Genomic DNA, 14,718 nt, shown 5'->3' with positions numbered 1-14,718 from the left:
CTTTTCTCAAAATGATGAACTGCCTTCTGCAACTATATTATGACCTTCCATTTAAGGAGTTGCCAATCACTTCATGTCCTCCTTGATGTGATCCATCAACAATTTCTTTGGTTTGCCACAGTCTTGTTGCCATCAGGGTCCAGATTTTATTTATTTATTGAAATTTATCAAACAAAAATGAGATCAAGAATAAGAGAATAAAAGTACAATGATAGGGATGATAGGCACATTAGTGAACTTATGCACACACCCCTCTACTGACCACTTAAGTATGGAGTAAGACCCACAGGAGTTAATTTGTGACTGAAACTGTGAAAATTTGTAGCTGAGATAACTGAATTAGGTAGGGCATTCCAGACTTTGACAACCCTATTACAGAAATCATATTTTTTACAGTCAAGTTTAGAATGATTTACACTGAGTTTAAAGCAGTTGTTCATGTGCATATTATTGCAATTAAAACAGAAAAAGTCATTTATGGATAAAACATTACCATGTATAATTTTGTGTACAATAGCTAGGTCTGACCACAAATGACGCAGTTCTAAGTTATCCAAACTGAAAATTTCAAGCCTAGTAGCATAAGGAATTGTATTGTATACAAAAGAGTGCAAGACTTTTCTCTTGAAGTGCTTCTGAACTTCTGAATGGATGTCTGTCCTTGCCACCAAGTCTTCTTTACCACGTACAATATGTCCATCCCATCTAAGTCTTCCTTCCCACAGTTTTGCTACAATTGGTGCCATTCCAAGTTGACATCAGATATCATTGTTCATGGCATGGTTGAATCGCACAAATCGATGGCATCATCAGAGCATTGGCATTTCTGTCATGCATAAGGCTTGCTCATGCTTTGCCAGGGTCAGCCTCCAAGAATTTTTCCTGACATCTTTTTCTGCTTGACTCTTGCCGGCTGCCATGGAAATGAGGGGAGGGATAATTTGATGTTGGGGGGATGGATGAAGTTGTGTGAACTAAAAAAGATGGGATACTTTCCTGCTTTCTGGGCAACTGCATCCACTTATCTTTTCTAGGCCAAGGTCAACTGTCTTGGCATACCAGATGTGTAAGACACCACCTGAAGATGTACCCCACATGACATTATAAAACACCTCATATTGGATGTCCAATTTGAACTACTAGGGGAGGGGACTTGGGATAACTTTCAAATATGTAATTTTTGTTGCCTGTTTGCCTCAGATCTTGCTTTTCTTTCGTTGCTATCACTTCCAATCCAGTAAAAGTATTTTTCTCTATTTTAATATAGTCTAAGGTTTTCTTTCTTGGATTTTGAATGCAATCCACAGCTGACAGTCTGCACTGGCCAGGACTCCAATCCACAGAGGGAGACTGGGTGTGCTACCATTCTGTAAATTTTTCACTTGAGACACGGGGGCATCTGATGATCACATAGGACTCCAGTCACCTGGTGCCACTTTATGACTGCTACCTGCTCTTACAGCAGGAGTTGTTAGTCTAAGAACAACTCAAAGCTGTGCAAAGGTTCCTCCTGGATAGTTTCAATTCCATTCAGAAAGTTATTAAACTCCCAGATCCCTAATTTCCAAATATCCAGAGTCAATCAGGGTTCAACTGAACCATTTTCACCATCCAGGTCTTTACAGCATCCAGAAACTACAAGAGGCTGTCATGTCCCCATCAGAGTCTGAGGAGGAGGAGGAGGAGGACAATTAGCTGACAGAGAGTGGGAGAGTGGCTCCCTTGGCTGTGAAGGAAACTGGGGAAAGGAAATCCTAGGCCATGCAGGGAAGAAAGGAGAAGACAGCAACATGGGTTGTGTGGCTTACAAGGGAGGAAAGGGCCTGATTCCCTTCACAAGGCACACCTGGAGATGGAGTTTAAAAGAGAGGCAGATGGGAGGGGTGGTTGTCAGGAAAAAACACTGAGTTCACCTAGTGTTGGCTGCCATTATCTGAGTTCCTGGCATCCTCCCAACTGGTTTGATTTACTGCCATGTTACTTCACTTCTGGAACTCCTAATCTTGTTCTGTCAGATTTATCACCTTACTTTGCCTTGTTGGATTTATAATTTGAAGTTTTCTGTTTAGAATGTCTGGACTGAAGTATCTGCAGCCAAAGGCTGTTGCAGGTTCGTGGGTAAGTTTTTCTCCAGACCGGAGAGTAATGGGATTGTTGGGGGAAAAGCTGGAGCTAGTAAAGGAACTCATAATTATTCTCTGGCTATGTAGCCTTTGTGCCATGCTCCAGGTTATCACAGAGGCAGCTGTAGAAACACTTATATACTTTATTTACATTCTTGTAGAAAATTCTGCAGAGTTTAGGATAATATTTATTCCTGTCTCACAGAAAGACAATCTCTGTGTATTAACCTAGAAGGAATGTGGCCTTTATTGCTCATTTATTTATTTGAATCAAAGTCTATGGGCAACCATCTTGTTTATTTAATTTTGGGTAGTGAGCAGTTATTTTAATAGAATATACAGGATGTATGTGTATACATGTGTGTGTGTGGATTTGTGTTACAATCATCTAATATTCAAAGTGGCCAGTAAAGACACTATACACTAATTGCATTTTTCTCTAAGAAAGTTTTAAAATCCCAGGTCTTTTCTTTGGTCTTTATTCCTCAGTCCATGATAACCTTTCCTTACAACTGCATTGCTTAGGAGTTCTTTTGCCTTCTTTTGCTAATTTTAAAAAATCACAATTTTTAACTGTAATTTAGACCAAATCCCATGAAGCCATGAAGCCCTTATGACAATCATCTTTTAAACCATGTAGTTTTGTTCAGATAAAAGAGAAAATATGACAGGAACATTTGAATTCTTTCAATGTTTATGTATATATATGCTTCTGCCAGTAATAATATCTAAAGAAAGACAGTCAAAAAACAAAGATGATTTTTAAGAGCATGGTGATATGACAACATATTTTTAAGCTAGCAAGCTAAGACAAAACTGGTGTTCACTGATTCTTAGACATGCAAACAGAAAATTACATCTTAACATGAAATACCTCTAGGATACAAATGAAGTTGGATGCAGAAGAATGGAACCTACAGACTTTGGCAAACTTTGTGAGCTTCCATTCAAATAAGACTAGCGAAGTCTCATCCCTTCTCAGAAAAAACATAAATTGTGCTCCAGCAGGAACTGAAATGTAACAAATGCAAACATATAATTAACTTTGACCCAAGGTTTATTTTAGTTTTTAGATGAAGAGAGCTTCTTGAGTGTTAATTTCTCTGAACTTCTGCTTTAGAACATTATTGCTGTCTCCCATGATTTAAAACGTGAGGAAAATTTTTAGTGGGAACTGGTTGTACATGGTCGCACTTAATAAATTACAACATACAAAAAAAAAAATCTATTCTCATCGCCCAGCCAGCAAAGCACGATCATCAATATATTCAGAAATGTTCATAACTGGCTTTATTATTATTATTATTATTATTATTATTATTATTATTATTATTATTATTATTATATTGTAAACTAGTTCTATACCCATGCTTTACTACAAAACTATGTGATTAGACCTCTGCTTACCATCATCCATCAGGCTAGTGTCCTGTCAGTGTGTGAGAGAGTTGAGGGCTGTTTGGAAACTGAAAGATGGAAATTGAAACAGTATTTGCTGTGTGAGCAAGAAGGAGACAGCAAGGAGCCTGGGTGTGGCTTAGCTCAACTTGCCTATTCTAAACTAAAACTGAAACTGAAAATCCCCTCCTCTGCTTGTGTTTTGTATTTGGAACAGATTTCTTTTCAGGTGGGGAGGGGGAGTAGAACTCCTTAGCATCAGAGCATGTTAATAATAATACAGGAAATACTAATGCTCTGATGGTCATTTTGAAAAATCTTTTCCTAGTTAGCATCTAGAAGCCAAGAGGAACATAGGTGTCAAATTTCAAGTTTGTAGGCTTTACGGTTCTGGAGATTTTGTGATGATGCATGGTATTTCACTTTTATCTAGATAGATAGAAAGAGCAACATATTCAATATCCATATAGACAGTATGTTATCTTGTTACAATTCCTCTGAGCAATACTCAACATCATGATATTCTCTAGCAATAATTCTATAGTATCAGTGCTTTTCCTTCACAATATTAATACATATTAATTATTAATACTAATTAGAATTAATAATAGCTTATAGTAATCTTCCATGATGTTCAAATTAATCTTTCTCTTGTAATTTTCAAAGTTCTAACTTCCGTTTCTCTTATTGAACTCTTCTTCATTTCTGAGCAGCCTGTGGAGCGCAAGTTTCATGGATACTCTGGATCGTTCTTTATTTCTCCCAGCCAGAAAATAAAGGATTGGATTGATGCTGCTGTTTATTGCGATACAGATGTTAGATAGCAATGCAAGAATAATTATAGACTGAATCCAGGGATGAATAATATATGCATTCGTTAAAATAAAGTCCACCATCGATTTAATTTCTATTAGTGAAATCGCAAGCAGGGTATCAACTAGTGAATTTAAATCATTGATTTTTAGTATACTGTAAATAATAATGGAAAGTATGCTCAGAGGCAAACAAAATACAATGAAGCACATGAGAGCAAGTGAGGTTACCATCAACACTTTTTTCCGCTTTTGCTGGTACTGTTTAAAGAAAATTTTAACAAGCAGGATCAGAGTAGAAATGACCACCAGTGGGTAAGAAACCAGACCATTGAAAACTAGCTGAAACAATAGGAAAGGTTCGGAAAATATAACTATCATTTCCAAGGCAAAATACACAATGGGCAGAACCCAAGTGATAGCACACACAATGAGGGATAATTTGGGTGGCCGATGGCATTGATGCCAAATTGGAAAAAGCACAGATACACAGCGGTCCACACTGATGCTTATGAGTAAAAGTTGACTAGTATTGTATAACACAAAATAAAGGAGGAGGAAAATAAAATTAAAATTATTTTGATTAAGAATCTGGGATATTTGCATCAAAACCAATATTATGAGTATACCAGAATCAGCCACAGCCAAATTCAAGACGTAGATGGAGAAAGAATTCCTTTTCATATGAAAACCAAGAATCCAGATGACTTTTCCATTCCCTAGAAGTCCCAAAAAGCAGAGGGTCAAAATAATGATGTTAAAGATGATCATCTCAGTAAAATTTGGACTATTTTGAATTTGAAAATTTTCAAAGTCAGTCCAGTTTGGATTGTCGGAGATATTATATTTCATCTCTGAAGCAAATGATGTGGAATTTGGATTGTTGTAGGTATTATGTTTAACCTCTGAAGCAAATAATGTCATAGGTCCAAACTCTGCCATTCTGCTCAGCTCAATTTTTTTCTCATTTGTACATAAACACCTACAAAGAGAGGCAAAGCAAGCATACAATGAGTCCTAAATTATGCTAAATTATGTTCAGAAAATTTGTACAGCTAAAAGAAAACTAAGTGGTTAAGTAAAAGCTGTGCAATTTTCTTGATGATAATACAGAACTCATGAAAGCAAGTTTAGAGGCAGCCAATAAATAAATGTCTAATGTATGAAATATATACACAGAAAAAATAAACATCCCATATCTACCACTGGCCAGCAAGATACTTCCAAGAGAGAGACTTGGAAGTGGCGTTTTAGTAAAATAGATGCACATTTTTAACCTTTATTTGCAATTCATAGATTCTTGTACAATATTTATAACGATTAAAATATGTGAATGAAAGAATGAAAGAATGAAAGAATGAATGAATTCTTTATTGGCCAAGTGTGACTAGACACACAAGGCTTGGTGGGATTTAATTTTTTTTACTACCAGTTCTGTGGGTGTGGGTTGGTGGCCGTGGCGGGGGAAGGATACTGTAAAATCTCCAGTCAGAGGTGGTATTTGCCAGTTCTCCAAACTACTCAAAACTTCTCTACCAGTTCTCCAGAACTGGTCAGAACCTGCTGAATACCATATCTGCACACAAGGAATTTGTCTACATAAAAAGAAAAGTTACACTCATCAAGAAACAGAACGAGTTCAATTTTGAATATTTTTCTGAACACCAGAGAGATCCTGAATTCTATTTTAAATCTTTGGACGTTGCTAAAGTTACTGTTTCAGAATTATTGGTTCCCAGATTTCCAGTTTGAGCTTCTTCAGTGACAGACTGAAACCCTGCCTCTGCGAGGCTTTGATCTGTGCTTGCTGCTGGTGCGCCCCAAGCTGGCTGGTTTTGGGGCTAAGCCACCCGTAGAGGTGGTGAAGAAGGGGGAGACTGCTTGCAGGGTCGAGGAGAGTCACATCTCTCTTCCCCAGCTGGCCATTACTCTCTTTCCCGAAGGTGGTTGTAGCAGTGGTCAGAAATGGCCACCACAAAGAAGAACTCGACCAGAAAAGAATGTGCAGGAGGAAGATAAGAAGAGAAAGTTTGGTTGACCAGGTCAAACAGCAAAAGCAACAAATAAGGTACCCTGGAATTGAAACCATTAAAAAAATAACATTGTTCCCTAAGAAGATTTTTAAGCTGGGAAGGAAAGAGAAAAGGGAAAATATTTGGATTTCTTTTCTCCTTTTCCTATACTGACAGCTAAGAGACTTAAGCAAGAAATTGGAAAAAAATCCACTTTGACATTAATAGGCATTTAATGCTAAAAATAAAAAGTCAAAGGGTTAATAAAGATTTATGGATAATCAACAGCATTTGAAAACAGGAAAGGAGAGAAAAAGAATAAAGGGGCAGGATCTGGAAGGGAGGAGACTGCCTGGAATTAAAAACAACTTACAGCAAAATCTCAACAAGACTTCCAAAAGATACATTTTAACTGAAATATCGCAACAAAAACCCCAGGAAGAGAAAGTGAAAAAAGAAAAAAGAAGAAATAACTTGGGACTATTTGGATTACTTGATGATTTCTGGATTTTGGGTTATTGTATTTGAATGTCTAAAATCAGTTGGGTGGTTGTTTAAAACTGTTGAAAATGGCTCCACTTTTAGAAGAATTGAAAATGGAACTTAAAAGTTACAAAGAAGATGCACAAGAGAGGAGAGTTCTTTTGGCTTTGTATTTCAGTTTCTAGAAATAGAGATTTGGAATTATGAGAAACAACAAGAAATACCTGCAGAACAAGAAGATTGCAACAAAAATGAAGCCATCTTTAATGAACAAGTAATCTTAGGTGGGGAAAAAAAGGAAAGAGAATGAAAAGTTTAAGATTGGGAAACACCCCCCCAAAAAAAAAAAATAGAGTGAAAAATAAAATCAGAAAGCAACAGAAGAGGGAAATGCAGAAGAGAGAATTAGAAGTAGAGAGACAGGGGAGTAAAAAGGGGAGGGAGAAGATAAGAGGGAAGAAAGAAAGGAAAAGAAGCTATAAAGGAGAGAAACAAAATATAGATAAACAGGGCCTATTTAGAGATAATGGGTGAAAATTTAATGGAAAAAGGGATTCTGCAAAAGTACATAAGTTAGTATTGTTATATTAGAAAATAACTTTAGAAAATATGAAACAATGTATGATTAAAATGTTTGATAAAATACCTATTGTAATTCAGTTGAATGCTTGTCAATAAATAATTGTAACAAAATGAATATTTAATGATTTATAAAACATATGTGAAGAGAAATAAGGGAAAAATTAATTATGGAGATTATACGTGTCTTTAAGGAAGTATGATATTTAATTGAAAAGAAGTGTTAAAGATGTTAAGATTTTAATGATTATTAATGATAGAACTGAATTGGAATGGAATGAGGGTTTATAATTACATATATTTATAATCTTTTTTTAAAAAAAATATAGTGTGTATTATAAGAATGTACCAAGCAAAATTCGATTGGAAGTTATGTATTATGTATTATATTGAAGGTCATAACCTTAAGATATATATTGAAGTTTAAATAAGAGTTGAATGGATGTAATTAAAAGATATAAAGGTGTCATACTCCAATTAGTAACTACAGGAGAAAATTTGTTTAATGAGAAAAGATATTATGAAATTGAAACAGAACAGACAAAAGTATAGATATAATGATTTGACTTGAGATGATATAATCAAAATAAAATTGAGAAAATTAAAAGAGGGGAAAAACTATATAGAAAATGTAAAATAGTATAAGATATGGAATAGAATACAAAAAGGAGCATGAAATTGAGTTTTGTGTCTGTATAATGAAGTTCAACCCAGGACCATGCTATTTTCAAAAAAGATGTTTTACTTGTATTTTGTATGTGTGAAAACCCAAATAAAACTTTATTAACAAAAAAAAAGAATTATTGGTTCCCACAATTTAGTGAAAAACAGTATTACTGAATTTTCATGGAAAACAAGATAAGTTAGACATAATATTTTTAATTTCTAATTCTATCATAAGCAAGCTAAAAGATACATCCGGCTGAATCCACTTGGATCAAATGGGGAGCTCATGAAAACAAACATGTATCTTTTATTTATTTTTTGCTAATATTCAAATGAAGAGTCTGTTTCCTTGCACAAGACTAATACAGCAAACCTAAACAGCATTTTAGTAGATGTTGTGATTCCAGGAGATATAATCACAAATCCCTCCTAGGGTTCCCCACTGATTTCAAGGGATCTATTCTGAGATTTAAATTAGTTCAACACAGGAGTACCTTTAGTCTGTGAACAAGTTTCTTCTTTAAAAAAAAACAAAACTTTAGACTAAAGAGAGAATCTTGACCATAGAAGAAGAAAGAATAGAACAATTTGGTACTCAATCCATTATAATAATTTTTTTAAACCTCAGATGATCTCAAGAAAGAGTTACAGTAGGCTATTTTCCAATTTCACGAAAATAAATTATCTGCACACACTCATAAGGCAATGGGTTTGAATGTTATTCTAGGAACAAATGATAAATTAAAGAAAGGAATTGGCACTCCATTTTTTTCTAAGACAATAGGCTGCTCCTGAATGGGTTGTCCCTCTCAGAGCTATCTTTGAAAGAGCAACAATTTGCCTTTTGCAAATCCATGATTTAATTTGAAGTAAGTTTGGGTAGGAAACACACAAAGCTATAATTTGAGCTGTAGAAAACCTCTACGTAAACCAAGCTATCTGCATAGTATGACTCCATCACAAGTCACTAACATTCTGCCCCTGTAACATAGCCAGTCCGTCAAGTAGTAGACACAGAGATTAATGTATACCTGGAAATAATTACCGGTGGCTAATATTTCTTGATCACAAAACATATATTCTTCCATGGCAGATCCTGGAAAAGCATTCCAAAGCATGTATTGAGCTGTAATTGTAAAATGTAGGTCTTCTGTTTGATGCTTTGTTAAACAATGAAAGACTTATTAGATAAAGTGGCTTCACGGTTTAGCCGTTATTAGATTAGAAAGTGATGTTCCTTTTTGACAGCTAAGATAACCATTGAAAGGAAACGCAGAAGGGACCAATTCTTCATATTAAATGCATGGGGAGTAATCTTACTTAAGAGGATAGTTTTGGTAGACAATTGTGGCAATTTTATTTCATTTATTTATTTATATATAGCATTTCTATGTCATATAACAATCTGTTATGCAAGTACTAGACATAGAGGTTCATAAATACCTGAAAATAAAGACTGATTGGTAATCTTCACCTTTCTCAAATACAGAACATATATTCTTCTATACTAGGTCCTGAAATGGCTCCCTGGCATAAAAAGACTTTCAGAAAAGCATTTCAAAAGGAATAGATGTACTGGTTTGTAATTGTAAAATGTATGTCTTCTATTCATTTTTTAATATATAGAATTCTTTATTGGCCAACTGTGATTGGACACACAAGGAATTTGTCTTTGGTACATATGCTCTTAGTGTACATAAAAAGAAAAAAATACATACATCAAGAATCATAAGGTACAACACTCAGTTATAGTCATAGGTACAAATAAGCAATCAAATCATACTAGGAAACATACTTTACTAAGCAAGCTCCACACACTTACTTGATAAAGTGGTCTCATTGTTTAGCATTTATCAGATTAGAAAAGCTAGTTTCTTTCTGACTGCTAAGATAACCATTAGTTTAAATAGAGCAAAAGGGTTTTTTTAATGATTAAATGCACTGGCAACAATCTTAGTAAAGATGACTGTTTGGCTAGCCAAATGTGGTAATTTTATTTATTTACTGAAATCATATCTTTAAAAAATTCTGGGTGACTTACAACCAAGAAACAGTATAAAATAACTATAGAAAAATGAAAACCAAAAGTATTTCAACTGCTCGTAATCCACTTCAGGGGCTGGTAAAAATATTGCATGAAAACTCTAATGTTTTATATGAAAACCTCCAAATGTTTGACTTTCTCACCTGACATTATTTGAAATCTGAAGGATCTTGACAAGTGGTAGTTTTGAGATAGTATTTTAACCAGGTATGTTGGGCCATCAGTTCAGCACTCTGCACAAGGAATTATAGTCAATTGGTCTCTGTTTCTGAATATTTTTTTCCCTATACGTCTGTTCTAGTGAAGACTTTAGCTCAACTGACTAGATCTGGGATGTCAAACTTGCAGCATCACATTGTCATCACATGAAGTATTGCAACTTTAACCCCCTTTACTAAACCGAGGGTGGGTGTGTCCAGTGTGTGACACATACATTTGATATGAAGAATTGGTCCCTTCTGCATTTCCTTTCAATGGTTATCTTAGCTGTCAAAAAGGAACATCACTTTCTAATCTAATAACGGCTAAACTGTGAAGCCACTTTATCTAATAAGTCTTTCATTGCTTAGCAAAGAATCAACAGAAGACCTACATTTTACAATTACAGCTCAATACATCGATTCTGTCTGGAACGCTTTTCCAAAACTCTTTCTATTCCAGGACCTGATGTAGAGGAATATATGTTTGCAATCGAGAAAGATTAGCCACTGATCCTTTTCTCCAGGTATATATGAATCTCTGTGTCTACTACTTGAAAGACTGCCTATGTTACAGGAGCAAAATGTCACTGCCTTGAGGAGAAACCACACTTTGCGAATGGCTTAATTTATGCAGAGGTTTTGTAGAGTCCATACTATGGCTTTGTGTATTTTCTGCCTCAAAATAACTTCAGATCAAACCAAATCATGAATTTGGACCAATCAATTGCTCTGTCAAAGGTAGCTCTGAGAAGGGACAACACATTTAAGGGGAGCCTATTGCCTTGGAAAAATATGAATTGCCAATTCATTTTTTAAAATTTATCATTTGTTCCTAGGAATAACATTCAAAGCCATTGCCATATGAGTGTGTGCAGATAATTTATTTTGGTAAAATTAGAAAATAGTCTACTGTAACTCTTTCTTGAGATCATCTGAGGTTTTAAAAATTATTATAATAGATTGGATGCCAAATTGTTCTAGTCTTTCTTCCTCTATAGCCTGGACTCTCTTTCTTCTAAAGATTAGGTCTTAAAAGGTCTTTTAAAGAAGAATACTGTTAACAAAGTAAATATACTCCTGTGTTTGCTTTGAACTGAATCAAGACTTAAATCTTAGAGTAGATCACTTGAAATCAGTATGGATCCCCTACATACAGGAGTGGGATTTGTAATTATGTTTTCTGTAATCATAATATGTACTGTAATACTGTTAAAGTATGCTGTGTTAGAGTTGTGCTAGGAAATAATAGACTATTTGAATATTAGCAAATAAATTTAAAAGTGTAATTTTTCTTTTCTTTTTTCTTTGTTTCATGAGCCTCCTTTAACCAAAATGAATTCAGATACAGGTATTTGTATAGCTTTTTTTGTAATGGGATGTCAACCATGCGTCATTTCCCATCAAATCACAGTAATATGGTCATTAAATATTATTTATTTATTTCACTAAATTTTAGGAACAGCTTGATCTGAGGTGGTATCACTCCCAGATTATCAGAAAGACTTTGAAATAGAATTTGGGATCTCTCTGTGTTCAGAAAAAATATGAGAAATGGAACTCATTAATATTGTACAAGAGCTTATGGATTGCAAAAAAAGAAGACAAATATGCATCTATTTTCTAAAAACTGAGTGACTTCTTCCAAATCTTTTTCAGATCTCTAGGTGGCCAGTGGTAGATGTGAAATTGTTATTTGTTCTGTCTATATATTTAATTCAGTAGACATTATTTATTGTCTGCTTGTTGGCTTTCTTTTATCAATTCTGTGTTGTCACCAGGAAAACTGCAGAGCTTTGTCTTAATTTTAAAAAACTTCATTTAAATCCTAATTTTCAGGGGGCTGTAAAAAAATTCTGAACTTAATTTAGCATAATTTAGGATTTATTGTATGCCTGCTTTGTCTCTCTCCACAGGTGTTTATGTACAAAAAGAGAAAAATAAAAATATAGAAGAAAGAAAATTGAGCTGAGCAGAATGGCAGAGTTTGGTCCTACATCATTATTTGAGTCAGAGTTTAAAAATGAAACCTATGACAATGCAAATTGGACTGACGTTGAATATGTCCAAATTCCAGATATTCCAATGTCTACTGAGATCATCTTTAATGTCATTATTTTTATTTTCTGCTTTTTGGGACTTTTAGGGAATGGAAAAGTCATCTGGATCCTTGGTTTCCATATGAAAAGGAATTCTTTCTCCATCTATGTCTTGAATTTGGCTGTGGCTGATTGTGGAGTAATCATAATGACGGTTTTGACACAAATATCCGAAATTCAGAATCCATTTAATTTTAGAGCATACTTTATTTTAAATCTTCTTTCTTTTGTATTGTACAATACTAGTCAACTTTTACTTATCAGCATCAGTGTGGACCGTTGTGTATCTGTGCTTTTTCCAATTTGGCATCAATGCCATCGGCCACCCAAATTGTCCCTCATTGTGTGTGCTGTCACTTGGGTTCTGCCCCTTGTGTACTTCGTATTGGAACTGGCAGTTCTATTTCAAGACCATTTTCTATTGTTTCAGTTGATTTTCAATGGGCTGATTTCTTACCCATTGATGGTCATATCCTCTCTGATCTTGCTTGTTAAAATATTCTTTAAACAGCACCAACAAAAGCGGAAAAGGGTGTTAACAGTCACCTTGCTTGCACTCATGTGCTTCATTGTATTTCGTTTGCCTCACAGCATTTTTTCTGTTATTACTTACAGTATAGTAAAAAACAGTGATTTAACATCGGTACTCGGTGCACTGTTTACGAACTCACCAATAGAATATAACATGATGGCTGACATTTTTTTAGCTATTATATATAGCACTCACCCCTGGTTTCAACATATATTCATTCTTGCATTGGTTTCTGACATCTGTATTGCAGTAAATAGCAGCATCAATCCAATCCTTTATTTCCTGGCTGGGAGAAATAAGGACGATCAATCCAGAGTAAGCATAAAACTTGCGCTCCACAGAGTTTTCAGAAATGAGGAAGATACCAAGGAAAATGAGATGCAGCCTGATAAAACCTCGTTATGAATATTTCTGAAAAGATTGATGTTCATTCTTTAACTGGTTGGGCTAAGAAGATAGATTTTTGATTGTTTGTACATTGTGGTCTATTAAATACAACCATGTACAATGATTTCCCACCCAATTTTTCCCTATACATTACATCATGGAGATGAAAATAATATTCTAAAAGTGAAGTCCAGAGAAACTAACAGTCAAGAAGTCCTCCCCATCTGTAAACTGGAAAACTGCTTGAGACAAAGCTAGCCATATGTTTGGATTTGTAAGGTGTTTTTTTTTTTTGAAAGACAGCATGAGATTTCAGCACTATTATTTGAGTTTAAGTTCACAAATGTTTGCCAATATCTCTACTTTCCATCTGGAATCCACTTCATTTGTATCATAGAGTCAATTTCATGTTAAATTACTGTTTACATGTTTAAGGAGAATCAGTGAAAACCAATGTTTGTTCTAGCTTACTATAAGTCTTGGTGAAAAATATGTTACATCACCATGCTCATAAAATTCATCTCTGATACACTTTATTTTTCACCAAATATTACTTTCAAATCCCCCAATGGTCATGCTTAGTGTCTAATTCGGTGTTTTTCAACCTAGATCAGATTAAAATAAACAGACTTCAAATGCCTGAATTCCCCAGCCAGCTGTTGAGGAATTCTAGCATTTGAAGTCCACCCCTCTTAAAGTAGCTAATTTTGAGAAACACCAATCTAATTGTTTGATTGTCTTTCTTCAGACATTATTAGTGACAGAAGCTCTCTAGTTTTGCAGAATTATGTCAATCAATTTATGTTAGTCCCAAAATATCTGATAAAAGTCTACATCATCCTAATAAAGGAGCGTTGGGTCACAATTTCTATCCAAAGACAATGAATACAGTGTTTTTTTTCCCTTTTACAAAGAGTGTCACTTGTGTAATAGTAGAGTGGCCTTCAGCAGTGGAATTTACCTGTTTGATTGAATCCAAACTCTGTTTTTTAGAATGCCAAGTGGCATCCTGTTGTCCCTGAAAGTCTGTTTAGTTGATTCCAAAATCTGTTTTGCTAAAGATTTTAATTGATGCTGGGAAACCCAAAGAACTTGTAATGTTTGTTCTTCTTTCAAAAAGCAGTCCTCCTGCATTGTTTGAGCCAAGTGACACTCTTATTTGGTACCAATTAATTATAATGTGCTACTTAGACATGAAATCCTTTGTCACAGAAATGCAGCAGAATATATATCAAAATATCTATTTAACAAAATAAAGTTTTCCAATTATATTCTTGTAGACAAATCCGTTTCAGATAGCCTTTGATGTCTCCTTTCCAACTTGAGTTACAGACTGATGCAGCTATTCTCTGTTGTTATCACTCTATGTGTATTCTAACTCTTCCC

General features: G+C 34.7%; 3 protein-coding genes across 3 annotated transcripts in view; 2 read left to right on the top strand and 1 right to left on the bottom strand.

Moving 5' to 3' along the window:
- The window catches only part of LOC113451557 (proto-oncogene Mas-like), a 55,485-nt gene that overhangs the window by 5,209 nt on the left and 35,558 nt on the right, over nucleotides 1–14,718 (top strand). The gene's annotated exons all lie outside the window — the stretch shown is intronic.
- Nucleotides 4,190–5,468, bottom strand: LOC113451566 (mas-related G protein-coupled receptor member H-like). The gene has a single exon (XM_026722944.2). The coding sequence runs from the start codon at nucleotides 5,273–5,275 to the stop codon at nucleotides 4,190–4,192; it is 1,086 nt and encodes a 361-aa protein (XP_026578729.1). The 5' UTR covers nucleotides 5,276–5,468.
- On the top strand, nucleotides 12,292–13,458 carry LOC113451554 (mas-related G protein-coupled receptor member A2B-like). The gene has a single exon (XM_026722934.2). It carries the CDS (start codon nucleotides 12,292–12,294, stop codon nucleotides 13,348–13,350), a length of 1,059 nt encoding a protein of 352 aa, XP_026578719.2. The 3' UTR covers nucleotides 13,351–13,458.

Source organism: Pseudonaja textilis, chromosome 3 (genome assembly GCF_049901715.1).
Source record: "Pseudonaja textilis isolate UNSWEBS1 chromosome 3, rPseTex1.2, whole genome shotgun sequence".
NCBI classification, from domain to species: domain Eukaryota; kingdom Metazoa; phylum Chordata; class Lepidosauria; order Squamata; family Elapidae; genus Pseudonaja; species Pseudonaja textilis.
This window is presented reverse-complemented; position numbering and strand designations above follow the sequence as displayed.